Source organism: Notothenia rossii, assembly GCF_949606895.1.
Source record: "Notothenia rossii genome assembly, chromosome: 5".
Classification (NCBI taxonomy): Eukaryota; Metazoa; Chordata; class Actinopteri; order Perciformes; family Nototheniidae; genus Notothenia; species Notothenia rossii.
Window position 1 is genome coordinate 36,704,925 of NC_136903.1, and position 27,950 is coordinate 36,732,874.

The following is a 27,950-nucleotide window of genomic DNA, read 5'->3' on the forward strand; positions in this document are numbered from 1 at the left end:
GAAACACACCTGGTCTTGAATGAAGACATCAGAATAAGGAGGAGATGGTGGGGCGAGGTATTTTCAGCTCCTTTTACTACCCAGGCGAGAGGGGTCATGACTCTTATACATAGGTCCATTCCATTAAATGTCACAAAGGCAATCACAGATAAAATGGGAAGGTATTTGATATTTCAGGGTACTCTTTATACAGAACGTCTTAATCTGGTTAATATTTATGCACCAAATAAGGACGACACACATTTTTTCAATGACTTGTTTTTTATCTTGGCATCTATTGAAGGCCAATACATTATAGCTGGAGAATTTAACTGTACTCTAGACCAGGGGTTCCCAAAGTGGGGGTCGCGACCCCGAGAGGGGGTCACGAGATGATTACAAAATAAAAATGGAAAATTATTTTAATTAATAATAACCTTTGCATAGACATTTTCAGGGGCGGACTAGCCATCTGTATAATTTCCCCGCAACAAGGCTCCCCCTTTGATAATCCACTAGCGCAGTGTTTTTCTGAAGCTGAAATTAATTCACTAGCACGCGCCCCCCCCCCGTCGACAGGGGGTCGCCAGTCTCTGGCTCTGTTATTTTGGGGGTCGCGGGCTGAAAAGTTTGGGAACCCCTGCTCTAGACCCCTGTAAAGATAGAGCTTCACATATAGACAAGACTCACAACAGTCGGAAAATTATTCACCAGTCCATTAAAGAGCTAAATTTGAGGGACATATGGAGGGATAGATCCCCTGGATTATCAATGTATTCCTGTTTTTCTAATACTCTTAAAACATACTCCCGAATTGATGACTTTTTAGTTTCGGCAAGTTTGGGATGCAAAGTTAAGGATTGTATGTATGACAGTATTCTGATTTCGGATCATGCCCCAAATAGTATTGTGTATGTAGACCCAGGGCTGTTGAGGGATCCCCCCAAATGGAAATTCCAGCACAAATGGTTACAGGACTCAGACCTAATAACCTTTCTGGGAAAAAAAATTGATCTATATTTTACGCTTAATACCTCTGAAACTTCTGCAAGTACCAGGTGGGAAGCGTTTAAGGCTTATATTAGGGGTCAGATTATTAACTTTACGAGCTCCAAATCTAAAAAAGCCAAACAAAAAATACTATTATTAGAGTCCAAAATTAAAGCCATGGAAAACACCTATTTTAGAAATCCCTGTCCTAAACTACACCAAGAATTGTTACTATTAAGAGCAAAATATAATGAAATGTCAGCCTCTAAAGCAGCATCTAACTTACTGAACCTTAAACAATCCATCTTTGATCAAGGGGAAAAGTCAGGTAAAATCCTGGCATGGCGTATAAAACAACTTCAAATTGAAAGAACTATCACTCTGCTGAATAACGACAAGGGGGAGACCGTTGCAGACCCTGTGGCAATAAATGGGGCTTTCAGGGATTATTATGAAAGATTATACAGCTCTGAAATAGACGAGGGGACACTGCTCCAGAGTCCATTCTTAGATAGCCTCACGATTCCCAAATTATCGGATGAGGAAAGTTTGAAATTAGAGAATGCATTGTCTTTGGAGGAGATCTCTGAGGCAGTGAAGAGCATGAAATCGGGGAAAGCAGCAGGAAAGGATGGCCTGCTCATTGATATCTATAAAAAATTTGAAGCGAAATTAAAGGCACCCCTTTTGGAAATGTTAATTGAATCTATTCAAAATGGCATACTTCCTCCCACCCTGAGAGGGGCGCTGATCACACTCCTGCCAAAACCTGGGAAATCAAATGATAAGTGCGAAAATATGCGCCCTATAAGCCTCCTAAACTCAGACTTGAAGATACTTTGTAAGATCTTGGCAAGAAGACTGGAAGGCCTGCTGCCGGAAATTGTAAAAGAGGATCAAAATGGGTTCATGGTTGGCCGTCAGGGATTTCACAATGTGAGACAGGTTTTGAACATTCTACATGACCAAAGGGGGGCGCCGGATACAGCTCTCTTGGCATTAGATGCTGAGAAAGCTTTTGACAGGGTGGAATGGTCCTATTTGTTTGAACTTCTTGACCGCTTTGGCTTTGGGGAGAATTTTTGTAATTGGGTAAAACTTTTATACAACCACCCGTATGCAGAAATAATTACCAATAATATCATATCAAAGCCGATAAGGATCGGTAGGGGCTGTAGACAAGGTTGTCCTCTATCCCCCTTTCTTTTCTTAATCGCAATTGAAACATGTGCTATTGCTGTGAGAGAGCACACAATGATTTCAGGCATACATGTGAGAGGGTTTGACCATCGAATAGCTCTTTACGCTGATGACGTGATTCTCTTCCTTAGAAATCTGGAGAATTCTATACCGGCTCTTAAGGATCTGATTAAAGGGTTTAACCATATATCGGGTTACAAAGTAAATCATTCAAAATCCTCCATCATGCTCCTTAACTTGGAGGAAAGGTTTAACCCATCCAAACATGTTGGCCATTTTAGAACAGTAAATACTTTCACTTACTTGGGTATTCAGATTGTTCCCAAATTGGAAGATATTGTGAACTCTAACTATAATCCGACTATAGCGTCAATTTCCAAATCAGTTGATAGATGGTCAAACCTTCCGATCTCTCTAATGGGTAGAATTAATATACTCAAGATGAATGTTCTCCCCAAGCTGTTATATTTATTTCAAAACATCCCCCTGCCACCCCCACCAGCTTTTTTTCCTAGAATGAAGAAAATGTTTAGTAATTTTATATGGAATAACAGACGCCCCAGGCTCCGTTTGTCTCTCTTGTACCTGCCTTATGATAGAGGAGGATTACAGTTCCCTAACATGTTGTGGAACTACTGGGCAGCTCAGCTGAGAACATTGATGTTTTATTACACAGAGGAGAGGCCTCCGGCGTGGAGGGATGTTGAGTCTTGCTCCTTAAAGCTCCCACTTCCCACTTATCTATATTCTGACAACCCTAAAAACCTTTAAAAAACTACACCTAACCCTATAGTTAAAAATATGATTGGTGTCTGGCAGGAAGTAAAAAAATATATGAACGAACCTTCTTCTCTCTCCTGGTTTAGCCCGATCTGGGGAAATACTCTTTTTGCGCCAGGGAATGCCGATGGAGGTTTTAGACTATGGGCTGAAAAGGGGGTGGGACAGTTCAAAAACATGTTTGGAAGTGATAATGGGAAGTTCTTATCATTTGAGGAACTTGTCAGTAAATACGATATCCCTCGTAATTTTTAAAAAAAATATTTGCAACTCAGGAGCTTTGTAGGAGCGAACCAGGATCGACTCATGCTGGCCCCTCCTCTGTCTATATTGGAGAGACTTTTAATTAAAAACCCCTTTGGGAAGGGCATCATATCTGAATTCTATGATCTCCTGCTGGCGTTCTCCTCAGAATCCTCTAACTCTAGACTTAATGGCTGGAAAAATGACTTACAGGAAGATCTAACATTGGAACAGTGGAGCACAGCTTGTAAGACGGCCCAAACACAGATGGGTAATACGCGTCTAAAGCTTCTGCAATACAAGTGGCTAATGAGAGTGTATATTACACCAGAAAAACTGAATACATTTAACCATAATATCCCAGACACGTGCACCAGATGTGGGGAAGGAAAAGGCACACTGTTCCATTGTCTATGGTAATGTCCAAGAATAAAGGAATTCTGGGAAGAGGTTAGGGTAACAGCACAGAATATTATAGTGATCAGCTTAAAGCTGGAACCAAAAATGTTCCTACTTGGCCTATATCCGGAGGGACATAACATACAACGTTATAAACAAGTTTTTATAGACATATGTTTTTTACAAGCAAAAAGAGTGATTGCCTTAACATGGAAAAAGTTGGGCAAACCTAGTATTGCACAGTGGTTTAGGGAACTTTTTTTATGTCTGCCTGTAGAAAAAATCACTTACAAACAAAGACAAACAAGAACTGTTCCAGAAGGTCTGGGGACGTTTTATAGAGTATACCAAGAACAACGACCTATCTCAATTTCTGAACGAACCTGGGGCAGGATAATGTGATAATGCTATAATATGCTATAATATGTTAAAATGTAAATTACTGTGATATCCTTTGTAGAAATACGGTCCTATTGCTGGAAAACTGGATGGTTGCCGATGTATTAGAGTGCCCTTGTTGTATGTACCAATTTAATTTAGTGTTGTTATTTTTCTTTAATGTAAAGTAAAGTAGTTGTCCTGTGTATATATTTATTGCTTTTGGCTCTATGTCTTCGTCCTATGTATGTGATTTTTTGTAAGCTGAAAATCAATATTGATAAAAAAAAAAATTCGTATAATGTCTGACTTTTTTTGCTGTCCGTGAGGAAAATAAATGGGGCTCAGAGCCTCAGAATAATGAAATCAGTATTTTTTAAATATTTTTTTCCTTCTAATTTGTTATTCTCTTCTAAATAACACACTTTTATTTACTCGACAATAACACACAATTATCCTTGTTTTTATTTATTTGTTTAATTCTATAATACCTGGCTTTTTTGCCGTCCGTCAGGAACTGAATTTCAAAATAAAGTCACCGGAAACAGACGTAGGCGATACACACCCACTGAACTGATTACCCAAGATCCTCAGCTATGGTTGAAGGTCGGTGATTGGATGTTTTGGCCGCAATGCACGTTGGGATATGGTGTTAATGCGATATGAAATCCAAAAACATAAAAAAAATAATACTTTATTCCGAGTGTACTTGCTTTTCTCTTTGAAAGCCATCACATAACGGCATTGTAATACACGGTTCGGCTGCATTAAATATTACAGATCCGCCGTAGTTCTTTATTTATAGAGCCCTGATGAGAAGACTTCTAGACAAACATGAGGAACTGCCGCTAATACTGAAAACGTGACGTGGATCATAAATATATCAGCAATTAAACAACATCTTCAATTTCTCTTCACACAATACGTCTCTTTGCAATATCAACACTAATTCGGCTGACTTTTATATTTGATCCAATTGGTAGATAGGTAGCGGTGCACAGCTGATAGATGGGGACTTGTAGTTTTTATAGATATTACTGATTTTCTTTGAATTAAAGGATGAGTTGAGAGAATAGTCAGGGGTTTTGGGTGATGGGAGACACATCTATGGATTCAAAATGTTAATAGCCTACCATTCAATGACGGATATACCTTTCTGTCTGTGATGTATTACAAATCAGCTATTAATGTGTAGAAGTAAAACATAATAATATAGCAATATCCTGTAAAATGATGTGAAAACATGAATACAACTACACATCTTCAGATGTTATACATACATAAGTGTCTTACACTAATAATACAAAGTATAATTTGTTGTGTTAACACTTTAAACTTGACAGTGTTTTAACCCGCACCGCCTAGTGGTTAAAGCATGTTATTTAATTTTTTTGTTGAATATGTTATACTTGATGAAAAAAATATTAAGAGTACATACATAGGTGGAAAGTAGAAGGTCAATGATAGAAATATAGAATATAACTAATTAACCTTTATTCAAACATTAAAGAATACTTTAGGCTAAGGTCTTCTTTTAAATAAGAAAAAGCTTTGGGGGTATCTACAGATAAATATTAACGTCTAATATATTGCTTTCCTGCTATGTTAACTAGGTTGAAGCACTTATTTTTAACTGATATTATGCATATTAATTATGCTCTTATAAGATGTATGTAGATAGTATAAGAAATTTGCAGAACATGACAGTTTAATGGTGGAGGTATACACATATTGATAGATGTCTTGTAATGCACTGTTGAGGAACCTGCGACCCAAGTTTTTCATCATTGCATAACTACACCGTAGTTGTGTATATGATATGTCAATAAACCTTAGAAAATCTTGAAATCTTGAAAGGGATGTACAAAATAGCAATTATATACACTTTTTAATTAACTATTAGTAGAGAATAATGAGTAATTAATATACTTTATAGGGATCTGCAGATACATGTTTAGTCTTCTTAAGCACCAACTATCAAATATCTCTCCTGATTGTTGGCATTTGACAATAACCTTCCCTGAATTTTACTCAGGTGTAACTAAAGTCTGATGTAAGGGTTGTTTATATTTCACATCATTAATCAGAATCTGCAAAGTAACTCTAATAAATGTAGTGTAGTAAAAATACCAGGTTAACCTCTGAATTGTATTGGAGTAGAATTACAAAGTAACAATGAGCTGTCATGTGGGTATATATAAATGCTGCGCATTATGGATACAAGCAATTTTCACCCATTTATTAATTATATGTTTTAAATTTGATAACACCAATGTGTTCTTATCCCCTAAACCTCCAGGGGTGTAAACAGTTTAATACTGGCAACTTCTAATTGTGGGAAAAAATGAAAACGTCTTTTAAAACTACAATTCCCAGTAGAGACGTGAGATGTTGCGAAACACAATAGCCAGCATGTGTAGTTCTACACTGAACAAAAATATAAATGCAACACTTTTATTTTTGCTATTTTGATCTAAAACATTTTCTATATACACAAAATAACCATTTCTCTCAAATATTGTTCACAAATCTTTAAAAATCTGTGATAGTGAGCACTTCTGCTTTGCCGAGATAATCCATCCCACCTCACAGGTTTGGCATATCAAGATGCTGATTAGACAGCATGATTATTGCACAGGTGTGCCTTAGTCTGGCCACAATAAAAGGCCACTCTGAAACGTGCAGTTTTGCTTTATTGGGGGGGTCTGGCGGGGTCCGAAAACCAGTCAGTATCTGGTGGGACCACCATTTGCCTCACGCAGTGCAACACATCTCCTTCGCATAGAGTGGATCAGGTTGTTGATTGTGGCCTGTGGAATGTTGGTCCACTCCTCTTCAATGGCTGTGAGAAGTTGCTGGATATTGGCAGGAACTGGAACACGCTGTTGTATACGCCGATCCAGAGCATCCCAAACATGCTCAATGGGTGACATGTTAGGGTTAGGGTTAAACTGACTGGTTTTCGGACCCCCCCAGACCCCCCCTAATAAAGCAAAACTGCACGTTTCAGAGTGGCCTTTTATTGTGGCCAGCCTAAGGCACACCTGTTCAATAATCATGCTGTCTAATCAGCATCTTGATATGCCACACCTGTGAGGTGGGATGGATTATCTCAGCAAAGGAGAAGTGCTCACTATCAAAGATTTTTTCAGATTTGTGAACAATATTTGAGAGAAATGGTTATTTTGTGAATATAGAAAATGTTTTAGATCTTTGAGTTCATCTCATGAAAAATGGGAGCAAAAACAAAAGTGTTAGATTTATATTTTTGTTCAGTGTAGTTAATTGTATTGAATTTGTCAATGTTAGGGCTGGACCCATTCAAGTACAGTTTTGGATAGTCTGCCGTGGTTTTGTTCCATTTCAAAGAGCTGTTTGACGCTCGGCGTAACCTTGGCACACTGCCACTCCAACATCCAATCAGAGAGCTTGAAGATTAATCACAGGGTTTGTCAAGCAAAAGGGACTGTAGTCCCAAACGATAGCTGAGGATTATGGGTAGTGTAGTGTCTTCGGCCATAAACTCTGAAAAAACTATTTGTTTCTCCGAGTCGAAGGGGGAAAACACAAAAACATTGTACACAATTCAAACCAATCAATGTTGTGTAATTAACAATGATAAACTGATGTTTTTAGTGGATGAATATTGCAGATTACTATGCAAACTTCGAGACCGGAAATACTGTTTTCACCCCAAGCTGTTGCCTGGCAACGCAATTCTGTTGATAGTTATTTCATATCGCATTAACACCAGATCCCAACGTGCATTGGGGCTAAAACATCCAATCACCGAGCTTCAACCATAGCTGAGGATCTTGGGTAATCAGTTCAGTGGGTGTGTATCGCCTACGTCTGTTTCCGGTAACTTTATTTTGAAATTCAGTTCCTGACGGACGGCAAAAAAGCCCGATATTATAGAATTAAACAAATAAATAAAAACAAGGATGATTGTGTGTTATTGTTGAGTAAATAACAGTGTTTTATTTAGAAAAGAATAACAAATTAGAAGAAAAATACTGATTTCAGTATTCTGAGGCTCTGACCCCATTTATTTTCCTCACGGACGGCAAGAAAAGTCAGACATTATACGATTAGAAAAACAAAACAATAATCGATATTGGCTTGATATTGAGTAAGAAAATGTTTTTATTAACCACACAGCTTCCGGTCTTCCAAGACCCGACCGGACAAAAAGAAGTAGTGGTGCACGATAATTATCGGCCCGATAATTATCGGTCCAATATTAGGAATTATGACGTCATCCCGATAAACCCGATAAAAGTATTAATAGCCCCGATAATATACAATATATTTTTGGGATAAAAAAAAAAGAAAAAAATACTGCGGTGAGGGTGGATTGGGATGAGGGACGCTTGTTTTTCACTCGGCTCCTCCCGTTTTGCCAGTACTGTGGTATTAGTGGTTTAGAAAGAGGGGAGTTTTTCACAAATCCAGCGCTCCCTAACTCATGCCTGGCTGTGACGTAAATGGTGTGCGGCTGTGAAGCCAGGACAGTAAACAAACATGTTGTAGGTAGTATGGGACTATTTCAAAGTTTCAGAGTTAGATAGTTTGCTTGCTATTTGTATTAACAAATGCAATGCAGAAGTTCCACGAGGAGGGAAAAAGGCAACAGGTACATTTAATATATATATATATATATATATATATATATATATATATATTATTATCGGTTATCGGTATCGGTATCGGTCTTGAGAAGCAGGAAGTTATCGGTATCATTTTCAAAAAAACAATATCGTGCATCCCTAAAAAGAAGTGGTGCAGGCACGAAACTTACTACCAATAGAAATACATTGCTTTTAAAATCGTTCTATGTGACGAAAAAAAGGGGAAAATTGTGTTACTGAACATGAATCAATAGATTAAATGTTGTGACTATAACACGAAATGCCGTGAGACTGGGTTGATTATTTAGAGTAGATTTTAGCAGTATCAGGGTAAACTAACTTTCTTGCAAGCAGTGTAAGACAGACTAAAGATAGTAATTACAGAATTGAAATATATTCTTATTATCTTGCTAAAATATAGCTGTCCTAATCATTTTTATTTCAATAAACTGAGATATATCCAGGACAGAATTAGTAAAAAGAATACTAGTTTGAGTTATGCGGGACACACAAACATTTACCATGCATTTCACACAGACAGCTGCACGGCTGGCTTCACAGCATGTTGATTACACAACAATACACTATTTTTTTTATAGCATTTCCAGGAAAGGTTTGGCCTTTGATTTCATAATGCAAACACTATTATTATCATTAGTTACTATTTAAAGTAGCAAGAATGGTTGTATGTCTTCTTGCTCTGAAAGTCACGTTTTTTCTGATTGCTGAGCTCCTGAAAACACTTGAGATGGAAAGAGTTGTTTGTTATGATGACAACCAGCAACCGTGAGTTGTTTGTGTGTTGTCATTAGCTGCATATCAAACTGAGTTTAAAATATGTGTATTGCTCTTTTCTTTTGATATGTTTGAAACAACACAATATTAAACAATCATGTTAAATATTGGTTTAGTGGATTGCGTCATTGAAACTATCCATGACTGGTGCTTCATACAGGTGAGTAGAAGAACCCCCGTCTTCTACTCACCTGCGTTTGTGAGATTGAATCGTACTTTCAGGCAATCATTGCCTTCAGTTAAAAACAAAATGTTACTTTGGTTACAATAGGTAGATATTAAAGATTTCCTTCACAGTGTGTGTATGTCCAACTCACAGTGCATAGTCAGGGATGATTTTCTTGGTGAAGAACTCCTCTACTCCTTCATCCACTCGTCCCATCCCCTCAGTGGCCTCATTCTCTGGCTCTACCTTTAAAACAGGCTCCTGAAACAAAGAGCACAACAGAACAATTTATACGTCAGAATGTACACCTTGGATTGGGTTCTCAGAATTAATTTACAAGGTTTTTCTTAAAGCTCCCCTATTATACTGTTTTTCATCAATATATTATAGGTCTCAGATATATACAAAACATGTGGCTCGAAATATCAAGCAGATCATTGCATCATCCCATAATCCCCTCTGTTTCAGCCCTGTTTCAAAAGTGCTGATTCTGTGTCTGTTACTTTGGATGAAAATAAGGAGCCCCTCCCCACGCCCCTCTGAGAGAGATTTGGTTAAAAAGAACTCAATGGTGCTCTAGGAGGAGATTCAGGTGATAAGGAGGGGGGGGGGGGGTTAGCTTGGTTGGTGATTGGCTAATGGTTACACAAGCCAAAACATCGTTATGACATCATAAAGTGGCCAAAATCTGATCAGCTCATTTTCAGACAGGTTTTTATATAAATGGATCAGGACAAAAAGAGAGAGAATCTTTTTTCCTGAAACTTTCAGAATCTCTTTACACAGAGGGGACACATGTTTATAAAAGACATGAAGAAGTGGATTTTGCATACTAGGTGACCTTTAAGTTGTATTAACTATTAGACAATATGTAGTCGACTCAAATCAGAGCGAAACAAAATGTTTGTTAGGAACCATGTCCAAAACCTTCTCACACCTAGAGAAGAGATGTCCAGTGCATTCCCTGGGCAGGTAGACACAAATTCTGTGAGCATGAATAAATACTAAAAACAACAAAAATGAAGGAATCATATCTTTATTAAAGGTGCAGCCAGACTTATACAGTAAATACTGTGTCCCATGTGATTCGGCTCATCATGTTTCAAAAAATGTCCTGCTTTTCCTGCCTTGCATCATTTATGTATCCATCCACCTTGATGTTCACCTGGTTGTTTTAAACATCAGCAAACTGGGTTGCTTCTATAAAGTTAAAGAGGTGCAAACCTGATATCTCACTTAATATGAGCCTAAAGTAGAGAGTGCAACTTAACATTTTACAAAATGTATATTGTAATATATATATCAGTGATGCAAACACAGGTATGGTGAAAAAAGAGAGAACTATTGGAAGCAGAAAAAAAACAGCGTAATATACCATCTGACAAAGGCCTGTGCCATAATGCTTAAATTAACTGGCTATTCTTTATAATATACTCGGATCAATAGGAGACAGAGATGTTAAGTCATAAATCAAGGGGTTTTATTATTATATACAGCAGGGGTGGGGAACCTTTTTCCTTTAAATGTGTACAACATCCTCCGAGGGCCGTACAAATGATTGAACTCAACCTCTGCTTAAAAAAACTAAAATCACAGACTATTCATTTGGCCTTTCTTTCATGTTGTACAAAGAAAACCAACCTCTTAATCCAGATATTTTTACTATGACTTGTGCATGCATGCACAGTTGTGGCATGTCCACCAAAACAGAAAGATGTGTGCAAATGTACTTAGTATCCTATCCATGTGGATTTTTTTTTTAAATATTGAAGTTAAAAGCATCAATCTGGTGCATTTTGAGAGCAACATTAGGGGCTATGGATACATCTCAACACCCATATGAAACAGAAACGTAAGCAGATTCTTCTTTTGGGATATTTTACAAATCACTCCCCTTTTAAACTCTATTCTTGTTATTTTTAACAACTTTTTTGTTACTGTCATATAGTATTTTATACCTGTTTTTCATTTAGTCTCTAATGTCTCATTAATAATTATAATTATCATATCAAGGTGTGCCTTAACCTCACTGAGCTGAGGTTATTTGAGCCTCTCAGGAGAGAGCTCTCTTCCACATGGTTGTAGAAAAGCTCTTTAAATTCGTTAGCATAGCTAGCTAACCAGATGCTAATAACAACAGATCGCCACTGTGCTTACAACTAAAGACACAGCCACGCAAACACTGCGGCATGTGTACGGCTCCGCTACTGCAATATTTGAAGAGCTGGAGCGGCGTTCCGGTGCTCTCCCTTCAGCACTCTAGTCTATGAGGTGTGACTTGTGCCAAAGAACAGATAACTAAGCTAACTGAGCGGAGCACTGACGTGTCAACGTCATAGACCAGTGGCAGCTGGTGGAAAATATTTTCGGTGGGGCTGTGGAAATTAGTGATGGGCATTTCGAATGTGTGTTTCACATTAGCGGGACGCTATGGAGCTCAGGTATCCGCCCTCTGAAGCTTTTAGGGCCGACAGGGGGAGGAGAATACAACGCTGTGTGTATTTATCGCTAAGCTAGCGGCTAAACTGAAAAAGTACACAGTAAAATAACTTCATAGTAGCCTACTTGTGGTAGAAGTCCAACTAGTACTGAGGCTTCTTCAAATGTAATAAACTATTCATGTGTCCTGCTCATTTAACAGGAAGAAACTCAGCTAACTGATGATATGAACCATGTTTACCGAAACAAAACACAAGTCTCACAAGAAGCGTCTAAATGAGCCCTGAGCGTAAAAAATGCTAACGCACTCTAGGTATAAATCAATCGATATACTTATCGGATATGCACAAACACGCTTATGCTAACAAGCTGAGATTCCACAGATTCTAGAAATATAAGTATCTTCACTGAGCGATCAGAACTCGCGACAGGAGAAGCAAATACAGACATCCCACGACTTAGCTTTAGGTAGCAAAACACGGAGATATGCTCACCTTTGGCTGTTATTCTGATCAAAAACGAGAAAAACGCGGCTGAAGGTTAATCCATAGGTTAATCCAATGTGTCTGTCACTTTGAAAATTGTATTGATAATCCATAATTCCATTTTTATGTCAAAAACTGAGTTTTCATTAGCTGCTAATGATAGCTTCCAGAGTGAATGACAGCTTCCTGTTTTGTCTCCTTGGATACGAGTCCAAACAACTCACAGACTGCACCGGGCGCTGACGTAGGCGCCCTGTGACCATCAGATTTGACAACGCTGATTGGCTGAAATTATGTTTTGGCGGCATAGTTTAAAGATAGCAACAGTCAGCTGCTAGTGGCTGCTGCTGCACTGGTTGAGGGCTCCTCTCTTAGCGCCCAGACGACGAGAGAGAGAGAGGGTAATGTGACTTATCAGCAGTGTTGGGCAAGTTACTTTTAAAAAGTAACTAGTAATAGTTATAGTTACTGCTCTCAAAAAAGTGACTAGTTACTTTATTAGTTACTAAATTATAAAAGTAACTAGTAATAAGTTACTTTACTTTAAAAATAATAACAATACAAATACAAGTTTTTGTGTTGTTTTTTGCTGACTAGTTCTCTGAAGGCAACAGACTTGACCGCTGCGATGGGCACCATGTCCTCAACAACATACTTGGCAATCAATCTGTTTAGTTCACTGGGTGACATGTGCTGATTTTAAAAAATCGTTTTTTGGCTGTTTAGATGGTGTTTCTCCATCTGGGTCACTGCCAGTGGTTGAGACGGTGGGGTCTTTGGCGACTAGTTTTATAGCCCCATGTACTTTACTTAGGTGCTTCAGGAGATTGGCATTGCTGTTATTCGATGTGGACAATGCTTTCTGTCCTGCACACAGTTTACATTTTACCGTAATATTTTTTGCGTCCTTTATCCCCAAAAATTGAAAATAGTGGTTACATTTCCAAGTTGCAAATGCGCTGCTGCTCTTGCTGATACTTGCATCTGCCATTGTGTATGTGTTTGCTGGTGGTGAGTGTTGCCGTGTGTGTGTGTGTTAGCATTAGCAAGTGTTCGTGTGTGTGTATTTTCCCCATAAGACAAGACCCGCCCAACTCTGTCTCTGATCGGCTTACCCTGAAATGTTACCCCGCATTCACCAATCATCACTCCTCTCTGGTTACTTTCACTTTTCCATGGTACTGTGAGAGGACATCGCTGTATTTGCCTGTAAGTTACAACCGCAGGGAGATTCGGTTCAGTTCCATCACATAATGTAACGCAGTAACACACCCATTTAAATCACAGCAACTATAACGGCGTTACTTAATGGGAATAGGTAACTAGTAACGCTATTAGTTACCGCAAAAAATAGTTGCGTTACAGTAACGCTATGCTAAAACAATGTCGGACACCTTAATCTTCTCTGGTCCCCTCCCCAATCTGATCAATGATGACATGTATAGCCGCATGTCATCATTTCAGCGCTGGTTGTCTTGGTGGTGCCCAGCAAACAATGTGGGCTTCGTAAATAATTGGACAGCCTTCTGGGGAAAACCTGGTCTGATTAAGAGAGACGGCATTCATCCTACTTTGGAAGGTGCAAATCTCATTTCGGCAAACATTTCAGGGCTTTGTGGACTTAATCCATGACAAACTGGAGTTGAGACCAGGAGGCAGAGTCGCAGTCTTACACGCTTCTCTGCGCTCTCTCCTAGGCAGTCATCCACCGGAATCCCGAACCCGATAAAATACCCAATATTAACGGTGTGTGTGTCTGCCCAAGGACAATTTAAGGTAAAACCTAATAGAGGTGTCATACATAATAACCTAATAAAAGTAAATGTAACAACTACTACAGTGCAACAAGATTAAATTTAATTAAGATTAAATGTGGTCTCTTAAACATAAGATCTCTAGCATCTAAAGCAATATTGGTAAATGATTTAATATCAGATTATAATATTGATATATGCTGTCTCACTGAAACTTGGTTGAGACATGAAGAATATGTCAGCATAAATGAGGCCACTCCACCCAGCCATATCAATACTCATATTGCCCGAGGCACGGGCCGAGGAGGTGGAGTTGCAGCAATCTTTGACTCAAGTTTACTTATCAATACCAAACAAAAATTAAATTATACCTCCTTTGAAAGCCTCGTTTTTAGTCTTATGCATCCGACCTGGAAAACTTTGCAGCCAATCTTATTTGTTACAGTGTACCGTGCACCAGGTCCTTATTCAGTATTCTTATCAACTTTGGTACTTAAAACAGATAAAGTAATTATCGTAGGTGACTTTAATATTCATGTTGACGATGATAAAAATAGCCTTACTGTTGCATTTAACTCTATATTAGATTCTGTTGATTTCTGTCAGAGTGTAAATAAACCAACCCACTGCTATAATCACACTCTCGACCTTGTTCTGACTTATGGTATTGAAATTGAGCAACTATTAGTCGAACCGCATAATCCTGCTTTATCCGACCATTTCTTAGTAACTTTTGAAGTACTGTTACTAGACTACAAAGCATTAGTCAAAAGCTCCTGCAGCAGAAACCTATCTGTTAGTGCTATAGCCAAATTTAAGGAAGAGATTCCGACAATACTTAACTCGATAGCATGTAAGGGAGGAAACTTATACAAAATGTACACCACCCAAAATTGATCATGTTGTTGATAGTGCTACAGATGCGCTGCGAATAAAATTAGACTCTGTTGCTCCTTTGAAAAAGAAGAAAATAAAACGACATAGATTAGCTCCATGGCATAATGCCGAAACCCGCAAAATAAAGCAAAAGTCGAGACGACTTGAAAGGATATGGCGTTCCACTAAACTTGAACAATCTCGTTTAATTTGGCATATTACTCTCAATGAATATAAGAAAGCACTACGTAAAGCGAGAGCAGCCTACTACTCTTCATTAATAGATGAGAATAAGAATAATGCAAGATTTCTTTTCAGCACTGTAGCCAGGCTGACAGAGAGCCACAGCTCGACTGAGCCTTCTATTCCCATAGCACTCAGTAGTAATGATTTTATGTGCTTTTTTAACGATAAAATTGTTACTCTTTGAAACAAAATCAATGACCTCTTGCCTTTGACCAGTATAGTATTATCAACAGCTCCCGGAAACGTAAGTTCTAATATTACACTAGATAGTAAACTAGAATGCTTTTCAGCCATAAACTTCGAACAATTAAATTCAATGATTCTCTCTTCTAAACCATCAATGTGTATCTTAGACCCGATTCCAACTAAGCTGTTAAAATAAGTTTTTCCATTAATTAGCACTTCTTTATTAAATATTATGAATATGTCTTTATTATCAGGCTATGTTCCACAATCATTCAAAGTAGCAGTGATAAAACCGCTTCTTAAAAAGCACAACCTCGATCCAGAGGTTTTAGCCAACTATAGACCTATTTCTAATCTTCCGTTCCTCTCAAAAATTCTTGAGAAAGCAAGATTTTGAAGTCTGGCTTTAGAACACAACATAGCACAGAGACAGCTCTGGTTAAAGTCACAAATGACATTCTAATAGCCTCAGACAAGGGACTTGTCTCTATTCTTGTCTTGCTCGATCTTAGTGCTGCATTTGATACTATCGACCATGATATCCTATTGCAAAGACTAGAGCACTTAGTTGGCATACAGGGAACTGCTTTAGGCTGGTTTAGGTCCTATCTATCTGAACGCTCTCAGTTTGTATGTGTCAACGATGAATCTTCCATGCAAACCAAAGTTAGCCATGGAGTGCCACAGGGCTCAGTGCTTGGACCTATTTTGTTCACACTATATATGCTTCCGTTAGGCAATATTATAAGGAATCAATCTGTAAACTTTCATTGTTATGCGGATGATACTCAACTATATTATCAATCAAGCCTGATGAAATTAATCATTTAAATAAAATTCAAGACTGCCTCAAGGACTTAAAAACGTGGATGACCTTAAATTCTTTGATGTTAAACACGACCAAAACTGAAGTTATTGTACTTGGCCCGAAGAATCTACGAAACAAATTATCTAAAGATATACTAACTATGGATGGCATTAATTTGGCCTCCAGTGAGACTGTAAGGAATCTTGGTGTTATATTTGATCAGGATTTATCCTTTAACACCCACATAAAATCAATTTCAAGGACCGCCTACTTCCATCTATGTAACATTGCAAAAATCAGGCATATCTTGCCTCAAAATGATGCAGAGAAACTAGTCCATGCATTTGTTACTTCAAGGCTGGATTATTGTAACTCCTTATTATCAGGGTGTACCAAGAAGTCAGTCAAGTCGCTTCAGCTGATTCAAAATGCTGCAGCTCGTGTACTAACCAGAGTTAGGAAAAGGGACCACATTACTCCTGTTCTGGCTACCTTACAATGGCTCCCTATAGAACACAGGATAGAATTTAAAATTATTCTTCTGGCCTACAAAGCCCTTAATGGGCAGGCGCCATCTTACCTTAAATAACTCATTATACCCTACTGTCCTACTAGGGCATTGCGTTCCAAGAATGCAGGGTTGTTGGTTGTTCCTAGAGTCTCTAAAAGTACAATGGGAGCCAGAGCCTTTTCTTATCAAGCTCCACTTTTGTGGAATCAGCTTCCAGTTTGTGTTCGGACGGCAGACACCCTATCCGTTTTTAAGAGTGCGCTTAAGACCTTCCTTTTTGATAAAGCTTATAGTTAGGGCTGATTAGATTCAGCCCCTAGTTTTGCTGATATAGGCTTAGTTTGTCGGGGGACATCTTACTTCTTCCTTCTCTCTGTCTATACCTGTGTACTCTCATGTTCCGATTAACCCAGCTTCCCCAGATTTCTTTCTTTTTGGTGTCTATATACGCCGGGATCCGGAGTCATGGATGATCCTGCGGTCCTGTGTCATGGATCGCGAGTCCTGGATCTTGAGTCGTGGCTGTGGTCCTGGATCATAAGTCCTGGATGGATATCCTCGTGGATTCATCTTCCTATTATACACACATGCATTTCCAAACATTTGGACTACCTATGTTGCAAATGTATTATCTTTTCAATTTACACACGGCATCTATTGCACGGCTGTCCGTCCTGGGAGAGGGATCCCTCCTCTGTTGCTCTCCCTGAGGTTTCTCCCATTTTTCCCTTTAAACTGTGGGTTTTCTCTGGAAGTTTTTCCTTGTACGATGTGAGGGTCTAAGGACAGAGGGTGTCGTATTGTCCTACTGATATTCTGTACAAATCTGTGAAGTCCACTGAGACAAATGTAACATTTGTGATATTGTGCTATATAAATAAACATTGATTGATTGATTGATAACGCGTTAGTCCCAACACTGCTTATCAGTAACTTTAGACATCGTAACACAATTTTAAACGATATTTTATTGTAGATTATACATTTTACTGATACCAATTATATAATATTTACCTCGTTCATTAAAAAAATATATATATATATTTTTTAATATATTTTTTATTTTTCATGTGGGAAGAGATGGAGCGGCCCCTAGCGCCCCTATGGGCCGGCCGCCACTGTCATAGACTGTATATATAAATGGACATAGGGTCCGTGACGTCACCCATAGGATTCTGCAGAGTTGCCGATAAGCCCTTAGTAGGCGGAGTCGGCCACTAACGGCTCGACACCGACTTCAGAGTTCAACTCCCGCCTACTCCAGCCTGCTCCAAATAAGGGCAACGAGGCGGAACCGAGGCGGGACCGCCTGCCACCGAGCTGAAAGTTCCAGAGCTAGCTGAAGCTACCAAGCTAAGCTAACATGCTCCCCATCTGCACACTGCCGTGGCATTTTACGTTTCTAAGGTAAGCGGACATGAAACTATTCAGCAAAACTATAAGTTATTGAGTTTTTAGCATAATACTTCAGAATCTTAAAATCCCTTAACAATGTATGCAATTGTGCTAAATTCAACACTGGAATCAAGCAAATATTAATATGTTTGCATGACATTAGTTATTTATATTTTGATATCACTTAATTCTACGTTTAATACATTTAAGTCAAGCTAAGGTACATGTGATGGTAGCTAGTTAGTGCTCTTACCTGTGAGGCCTCCTCCAAACAGCATAATAACCAGACTGTATGATTAAAACTAAGTACCAGTTCTAGATCCTTGACTTTAGACAAACAATTCAAAAGACAACATGTATTTTCAACACACTCTCACTCCATAATCGTCCAGGAGCGACGTTTGGTCAGGGTCCCGTGGCGTGCAGTTGTGACGCTCCTAGGCTCCTTCAGCTTCATAAAGGGACGCAAATAGCTTTCAACTGATTGCAATGTATTCCCATCTGCGGCGGGATTTGACGCTCATGGAAGCACGGCATTCGTTTGTGTCGGCTGCCCTTAAAGGCAATGTGAGCGTCCATTCCCATTGGATAACGGAGAATTGTACACCCGGAAGTAAGTATTCCCCTTACTGTCGATTGATTTTACAGTGATATCTGCACTACTCATCGACTAAAAAACACCAGATTATCCTTGTTAATTACACAACATTGATTGGTTTAAATTGTGTGCAATGCTTTTGTATTTTCCCCTTCGATTCGGAGAAACAAATATTTGTTCGGAGTAAAGGATAGCAGAAGACACTACACTACCCAGAATCCCCAGCTATCGTTTAGGACTACACCTTGTGCTCTGTTTGACAAACCCCGTTTTTTTTTCACCATTCATTCCAATGGCTTGCGTCTATGTCACATGATCTTCACATTTCTCCCTGCAGAAAAAAAAAACATGGCTGAACTTCGTTTTATTCTCGGTGGAAAATGCCTATTTTAAAGTTAGTTTGGCCATTAAAATGCGTTTTGATGTCATTTGATGCGAGAAATATGAGTTGTTATTTCAGATTATGTGTGCAGTGGATGTACATGATCTTTAGTTTGCTAGTTATTACGAAGATTACTTCAGGAAATTGCGTCCATAGAACGTTTTCATTGTTACCAAGTTTGTTGCTTGGGACGCTGCTATCGATATTATTTCTGTTATGTTGTGTAACTGTTTAATGGTGTTATCTTTATTGCTACCCCCTTCCCCGTCAATGTATAGTGTTGGTCCACAGCGCAAACGTATTTGTTTAACAAAATCCGCATCTAAAGATACGTTATTTTCCCCTGTGCAATTCCAGTCTCACATCTCACATCACATCGTCATTAACAAATAGACTGAAAACATTTTTAAAAAAAAAATAATACTTTATTCCGAGTGTGCTTGCTTTTCTCTTTGAAAGTCATCACATAACGGCATTGTAATACACGGTTCGGCTGCATTAAATATTACATATCTGCCGTAGTTCTCTATTTATAGAGCCCTGATGAGAAGACTTCGAGACAAACATGAGGAACTGCCGCCAGCACTGAAAACGTGACGTGGATCATAAATATATCAGCAATTAAACAACATCTTACATTTTTTTTTTCACACAATACGTCTATTTGCAGGATCAACACTAATTCGGCTGACTTTCATATTTCATCCAATTGGTAGATAGGCTGTATTTACACCATAAAGGTGCACAGCTGATAGAAAAGGACACCTGGTGGTTAAAGCATGTTATTGAATTTCATTATTTATATTATTAGATATTAATAGGATCCCGATAAAGTATATTCATTACTCGTTATTCTCTACTAATAGTTAATTAAAGACTGTATATAATGATTATTTTGCACATCCCTTTCAAGATTTCAAGATTTTCTAAGGTTTATTGACATATCATATTCACAAACGGTGTAGTTATGCAATGAATGAAAAACTTGGGTCGCAGGTTCCTCAATAGTGCATTACAAGACATCTATCAATATTTGTGCATACCTCCAGCAATGTTAACTATGTTGAAGCACTTATTTTAACTGATATTATACATAATGTATTATACTCTTATAGGATGTATATAGATATTTCATCTCCGGCCTTGTCAGGTATTGAACAATCAATAAATAAAGAACACAGAATTATTAAATATAAAACACAGAATTTGTGTGATTATACTAAATGATTTACAAATAAACACCACTGCATATTTACAACTGTTACACATGCTGATGTAACGCAAATGTTTCCAACTTGGGATCAATAAAGTATATCTTATCTTAAGATGATCGATGGTTGATGACACCAGATTATCCTTGTTAATTACACAACATTGATTGGTTTAAATTGTGTGCAATTTTTTTGTATTTTCCCCCTTCGATTCGGAGAAACAAATATTTGTTCGGAGTAAAGGATAGCAGAAGACACTACACTACCCAGAATCCCCAACTATCGTTTAGGACTACACCATGTGCTCTGTTTGACAAACTCCGTGATTAGTTCTCAAGCTCTGTGATTGGTTGACCTCCAACTGCATTCCATATAAAAAAAAAAACGTTTCGTAAAAGATAAAATCATACTTTATTCAGCAGTGCTTGCTTTACTCTTTGAAAGTCATCACATGAATGCATTGTAATAAATGGTTCGACTGCATTAAATATATTACACAACTGTCGTAGTTCTTTATTTTTATTTATCTACAGATATCGGGCTCAGGATAGACCGGAAACTATTCTCTTACAGTTCAGTTTGAATTTCACAATAAAGTTAGTAGTAATATTTTGTTTTGATATTATTGTTTTTTATTAACTACTAGACCGCTGGGTCATGTTAAGACCATCTTTTCTGTGTTGCTGTGGGTTTTTTCCATCGCTTTTGTCTTACAAATATCAAAAATAATAACTAAATATATCCGTCGTAAACCAAACCAGAAACAGCAGTATTTTTTATTTTGTTAACACTGTAAACTTGAAAGCTTTTTAACCCAAACCACCTACTGGTTAAAGCACGTTATTACACGTTTAGAGTAATGCAATGCAGGTTGTGTTGCTTTTTAATGACTGTTTAAAATGCTCTTTTCTTAATGTCTTTTATTATTAACTACTTGTTACTTGTTGCTAGGGACGCTGCTATCGATATTGTGTTTCATGTTCTCTATCTATGGCATGTCTCTACTGGGAGTTGTAGTTTTAAAAGACGTTTTCGTATTTCCCATAATAAGAAGTTGCAAGTATACTGTGTACATCCCTGGAGGTTTAGGGGATAGGAAACACTCAAATTTAAAACATATAATTAATAAATGGGTGAAAATTGCTTGTGCCCATAATGGGCAGCATTAAAATATATACCCACATGCCAGCTAAGGTCAGAAGAGCTTTATTTAACAGCTGGTCTTATGTTTGTGACCCCTCCTGTTGTTAATTGATAACATTACATTACATTAATTGATAAGCCTAAAACATGCACTTGTCAAGGTTCAGAGGCAAATTTTACAAATATGGCAGTAGCCATCGATCATCTTAAGATAAGATATACTTTATTGATCCCAAGTTGGAAACATTTGCGTTACATCAGCATGTGTAACAGTTGTAAATATGCAGTGGTGTTTATTTGTAAATCATTTAGTATAATCACACAAATTCTGTGTTTTATATTTAATAATTCTGTGTTCTTTATTTATTGATTGTTCAATACCTGACAAGGCCGGAGATGAAATATCTATATACATCCTATAAGAGTATAATACATTATGTATAATATCAGTTAAAATAAGTGCTTCAACATAGTTAACATTGCTGGAGGTATGCACAAATATTGATAGATGTCTTGTAATGCACTATTGAGGAACCTGCGACCCAAGTTTTTCATTCATTGCATAACTACACCGTTTGTGAATATGATATGTCAATAAACCTTAGAAAATCTTGAAATCTTGAAAGGGATGTGCAAAATAATCATTATATACAGTCTTTAATTAACTATTAGTAGAGAATAACGAGTAATGAATATACTTTATCGGGATCCTATTAATATCTAATAATATAAATAATGAAATTCAATAACATGCTTTAACCACCAGGTGTCCTTTTCTATCAGCTGTGCACCTTTATGGTGTAAATACAGCCTATCTACCAATTGGATGAAATATGAAAGTCAGCCGAATTAGTGTTGATCCTGCAAATAGACGTATTGTGTGAAAAAAAAAATGTAAGATGTTGTTTAATTGCTGATATATTTATGATCCACGTCACGTTTTCAGTGCTGGCGGCAGTTCCTCATGTTTGTCTCGAAGTCTTCTCATCAGGGCTCTATAAATAGAGAACTACGGCAGATATGTAATATTTAATGCAGCCGAACCGTGTATTACAATGCCGTTATGTGATGACTTTCAAAGAGAAAAGCAAGCACACTCGGAATAAAGTATTATTTTTTTTTTTTAAATGTTTTCAGTCTATTTGTTAATGACGATGTGATGTGAGATGTGAGACTGGAATTGCACAGGGGAAAATAACGTATCTTTAGATGCGGATTTTGTTAAACAAATACGTTTGCGCTGTGGACCAACACTATACATTGACGGGGAAGGGGGTAGCAATAAAGATAACACCATTAAACAGTTACACAACATAACAGAAATAATATCGATAGCAGCGTCCCAAGCAACAAACTTGGTAACAATGAAAACGTTCTATGGACGCAATTTCCTGAAGTAATCTTCGTAATAACTAGCAAACTAAAGATCATGTACATCCACTGCACACATAATCTGAAATAACAACTCATATTTCTCGCATCAAATGACATCAAAACGCATTTTAATGGCCAAACTAACTTTAAAATAGGCATTTTCCACCGAGAATAAAACGAAGTTCAGCCATGTTTTTTTTTTCTGCAGGCAGAAATGTGAAGATCATGTGACATAGACGCAAGCCATTGGAATGAATGGTGAAAAAAAAACGGGGTTTGTCAAACAGAGCACAAGGTGTAGTCCTAAACGATAGCTGGGGATTCTGGGTAGTGTAGTGTCTTCTGCTATCCTTTACTCCGAACAAATATTTGTTTCTCCGAATCGAAGGGGAAAATACAAAAGCATTGCACACAATTTAAACCAATCAATGTTGTGTAATTAACAAGGATAATCTGGTGTTTTTTAGTCGATGAGTAGTGCAGATATCACTGTAAAATCAATCGACAGTAAGGGGAATACTTACTTCCGGGTGTACAATTCTCCGTTATCCAATGGGAATGGACGCTCACATTGCCTTTAAGGGCAGCCGACACAAACGAATGCCGTGCTTCCATGAGCGTCAAATCCCGCCGCAGATGGGAATACATTGCAATCAGTTGAAAGCTATTTGCGTCCCTTTATGAAGCTGAAGGAGCCTAGGAGCGTCACAACTGCACGCCACGGGACCCTGACCAAACGTCGCTCCTGGACGATTATGGAGTGAGAGTGTTTTGGTATTTAAAGACCAATCTTTATTTGAATGTGCCTCTTAACCTGATATATTAGTTATACAGTAATAGTATTGACAATCTAAAAAAAACTGAGCAACTCAACAGTCAACTTTATGTTTCATCTAAAGCATTTATTATTTTCATTTTCCCCCTCTAATATTCAGTGTGGACGGATTGAGACAGCGTGGTGTCCAGAAAGCTGCAGAGACTTCAGGGAGAAACCTCCGTGTTGTGGACGTTCTGTCTGTTTGTTTGGCCCAGAGAAGACTGAGGGTCTTTCCTCTGTGAGGAGGACCAGGCCTGATGGAGGAGCCCATGCTGGGCAAAGCTGATGCCAACTGCACAGGCCTAGTCTGTCACGTTATTTGACTAAATGTGTTTACTTATACATTTAATAGGTTTACACCTTCTGTCCATATGTGCTTTTTATTTAAAACATGTTTGATTAACTTTTGGTTCACATTTCAATAAATTGTATTTGTATTTGCACTCCTTTTGTCCATTATTCTTACTGAAAATGTTAGATTACACATTCACATCTGACTGAAGATTGGCCCCATTTATTTGTGACATTGCAAACTCTGCGGTACAAGGCACAAGTGATGTGAAGCTCATAAATCGAGGCAAATACAAATAATCAGCTGATGGAGTGTAGATGTGGAAATAGGTGCATTCGATCAGCTGACTGTTTTTACAATAAAAGTAGTTTCTTAGTGTACTGGTCTTAAAATCTCATAGCATCAGCTTTTAATTTTCCTCTTGGATGTTCTTCTTGACCCTCAGAGAAGGAGAACATGTTGTGTCTTTCAGGCATGTCCTTTCCTAACAAAAATTACAGAAAACATAAAACATATTGCAGAACAAGTGTATTATTTATGAAAGCGGTGTGTTTGAGTGTTTAGGGGCGGTAGATATAATTATTTTGTAATTGTAATGTTTTTTTTTTATTTCAACAGCGAGATACAAAGACAATCAGATTATGAATGAACAGTATGAAGTTCATCAACATTGAAATGTATGTTATTATCAAAATAATATTGAACTGTTATCAAAATGTAGTGCAACTGTAGAAGCTTGCTCTGTTGTCTCACTGAAAGAATAACTTTTACCACGTTTTTTACAGACAATATTGAAAGATAAATAGTAGCAGTTCTCACTGTGTTAAATATCTTTGCCTTCAATACATTAAATTAGAAAGCTGACAAAATCATATTGCTTGTTAACATCTAAATGTAACTTTTTGCATGGAAAAAACCCTCAACTTAACCAGGGCTGCCAACATTTGAGTTCAGCTTGGAGTGAGATTTTTGTTTTTGGTGAACCGAAAAAAGAAACGTTCATGTGTTACAAATGTATTGGGGGGTCCTCACCTCCTCTAGGGGGGTCCGGGGACATGCTCCCCCGGGAAGATTTTCTTTTTAAATATTGAAGTTAAATGCATCAACCTGGTGCATTTTGAGAGCAAAATGAATTTATGGATACATCTCTCAACACCCATATGAAACAGAACTGTAAACAGATGTTCTTTTTCTTTATGAATATTTTACAAATCACTCACCTTTTTAACTGTATTCTTGTTTTACTGTCATATAGTATTTCATAACTGTTTTTCATTTATTCTCATAAATGGTGACCAACACGTTTGAGACCCACTGAGATAACTAGACTAAAGTTAACTATCTAAACACTCAGAGAGTCCCTTACCTCACTGAGCTGTAGTTATCTCTCTCAGTCTGACAGGACAGAGCTCTCCCTTTCCTTGCTTTAGAAAAAGCTTGTAGTATCCGTTAGCGCAGCTAGCTAACCAGATGCTAACAACGACAATGCAAATAGTGAGTTTGGTAGAAATATACTGCATAATAGTAAAGTTATTTAAGATGATGCCATATTTATTGAAGATTTTACATTATAAATATTCCCCAACATTTTTCAAAAGCATATTCTTCCAAATTCCTTGCTGTAGTATGACCAACACAGGAGACTATTGATGTGTGTAGTGAGTTTGGTAGTAATAAGCTGTATAATAGTGATTTTATATTATTGTATTCTCTTTTTTCGGAGTTGCACTTTGCAGACGGTCCCTGAGCACTCGCTTCTTCTCCGGCTGCGGATAGAGACCAATGTAATGAGCCCAGCTTGGAGGACGGTGCGTATTGGCTTTTTTTTTTTATCAAAATTTGATTGTAGTTCGTTGTCAACCTTACCACGGTACTTAGGAAATGTCATTTGTGTCTGAATAACGTTTTGTTATTGATCCGTGAAATCAGAATCTCCCAATATCGTTCCAACTTTACTGAACTAAGCCAGAAGACCGTCTCATTTCGTAGACCGCTCGGTTTGCTGTTCCTTCACTTTATTTTTATATTTTTATTTATTTTGGACAAAAACTTAGCGTGAGGAAAGGCAAATGTGGCGTGAGTGCTTGAGATATGGGTTAATTGTGTGACTCTCACGCTCAATGCGTGAGTGTTGGCAGCCCTGACTTAACTGATGTGTAGGTGATCTAGTATTGTTTAATGGAATGTATATCAGTGTATTAAAGTCAATACTTCATTCATTTAAACCAATATCTTTCTTGATTCTTTGTACAGTATGAAAAATAGAGTCTTTATACTTGTGCTGAAGTTCACTGCTGTGAGGAGTTCAGTTATGTCTCTCACTCTCTGGTCCAGCCTGTCTGCATGACCTGGACACCTTAAACAAACATATATATGTAAAGTACCATGTGTACAAACAATATAACGGATTCTCTTCTGTTGGATTGTGTATTGTCCGAGTCAGGGTCCTTTTTTATTTTACTGTAACTTTGGAAGTTGTGTTACCAATGCTTACTGTTTATTTGATACCCATTTGGTAATGCAATTAATAAAAACAACAAGGTTTGGGTTCGTTCTTCAGATGACTGTGACGTTAACGTGTAAGCTCAATAATGAACTCCAGATCAACCAACCATATTGTAATATCTAAGTAATCATCTTGAAATATGACATTAATAATTGTAATATACACACATCTTATTGTGAGGTTGATTTCATATACACTACTTCGACATTAGCTTGTCTACATACTTGAGCATAGCCAATTTAAATTAACCTTAACGATGCATACCTGTTCCTACCTACATAATACAATATCTCTCTAAGTTACAAGGATGACCTTATTTTATCAACCTCAAACAGAAGCCGTTTGTTGTACAGTATTATCCCACTTAACGCTTAACACTTGTCTATTTCGTTTTAACCTTAGTCTATGATTTTAACTTGGAGGCTACTATTAGCATCGTTAGTACCGATGTAGCTACCACTCGCTTACACGCTAACCCAAGCCTTAACATTCATTACGTAGCTGATTAAAATCATTAACACATAAATAAAGTACTCGAATTTCACTTACCGCAAAACCGCATTAATGCACCGTCTGTTTTAACCGCAGAGCGAGTCACAATAGTCCGATATATAAGCATGAAGAACAAACAACCACGGCCGGGTCAAGTTGTGTTCCCTGGATGAACTGAGCAGGCAGAGTCCCTGTAGCTAGCTTCACGGAGCAGCTAGCAGAGAGACAAGAAGCTAGTAGCTGCAGTGATTGAACAGAGCTGTCACTCAATGTGACCACGCCCTAATATATGCATAACTTTAAGGCTTCATATTAATCAAACAGATGAGTTGAGAAAAAATTCACCCCCCCAATCCATATTCATGAAGGGGGGATCTAATTATACAGAGAATATGGTTTTTTGAACCACGATGTAACACATTCTGCTTTAAAGTTGGGCATTTTAACATGGGGGTCTATGGAAATTGCTCCCTTCTGCAGACTGCTCCTACTGGCCACTAGATGAACTGCAGTGTGTTGCACTTCCGTATTGGCGTCCCGGCTCTTCCCCAGGGTTTGCCACTTGGTCAACGTACGCCAACGCCTCCATCCATTTTGAATGGGTTGACGTACAATACAGGCGGCGTCACAACGTTGTCAGACGTCACCAGGGGCGGACTGGGGGGGAAAAGTGGCCCGAGGATTAATTGACAAACAGGCCCACTTAATACGCGACATGTATCTGCCGGCCGGCGACGAAAATATGTTACTTAACAAAAAACCCTATGCATTTTATGTTATTTTGGACAATTATTCATATAGTAATCACATTACCTGAGCCCTTGAGTTGCCTAGCAAATTAGTTTGCATCTAACAGCATATATTTAGTGATTTT

The 27,950-nt window shown here is 37.9% G+C and overlaps 1 protein-coding gene across 1 annotated transcript in view; it reads right to left on the reverse strand.

Moving 5' to 3' along the window:
- carmil2 (capping protein regulator and myosin 1 linker 2) overlaps positions 1–27,950 on the reverse strand; it is a 98,194-nt gene that overhangs the window by 20,978 nt on the left and 49,266 nt on the right. The window contains exon 32 of the mRNA XM_079684777.1: positions 9,713–9,822. Coding sequence (XP_079540903.1) covers positions 9,713–9,822 — 110 coding nt within the window. The remainder of the gene's footprint in view (positions 1–9,712; positions 9,823–27,950) is intronic.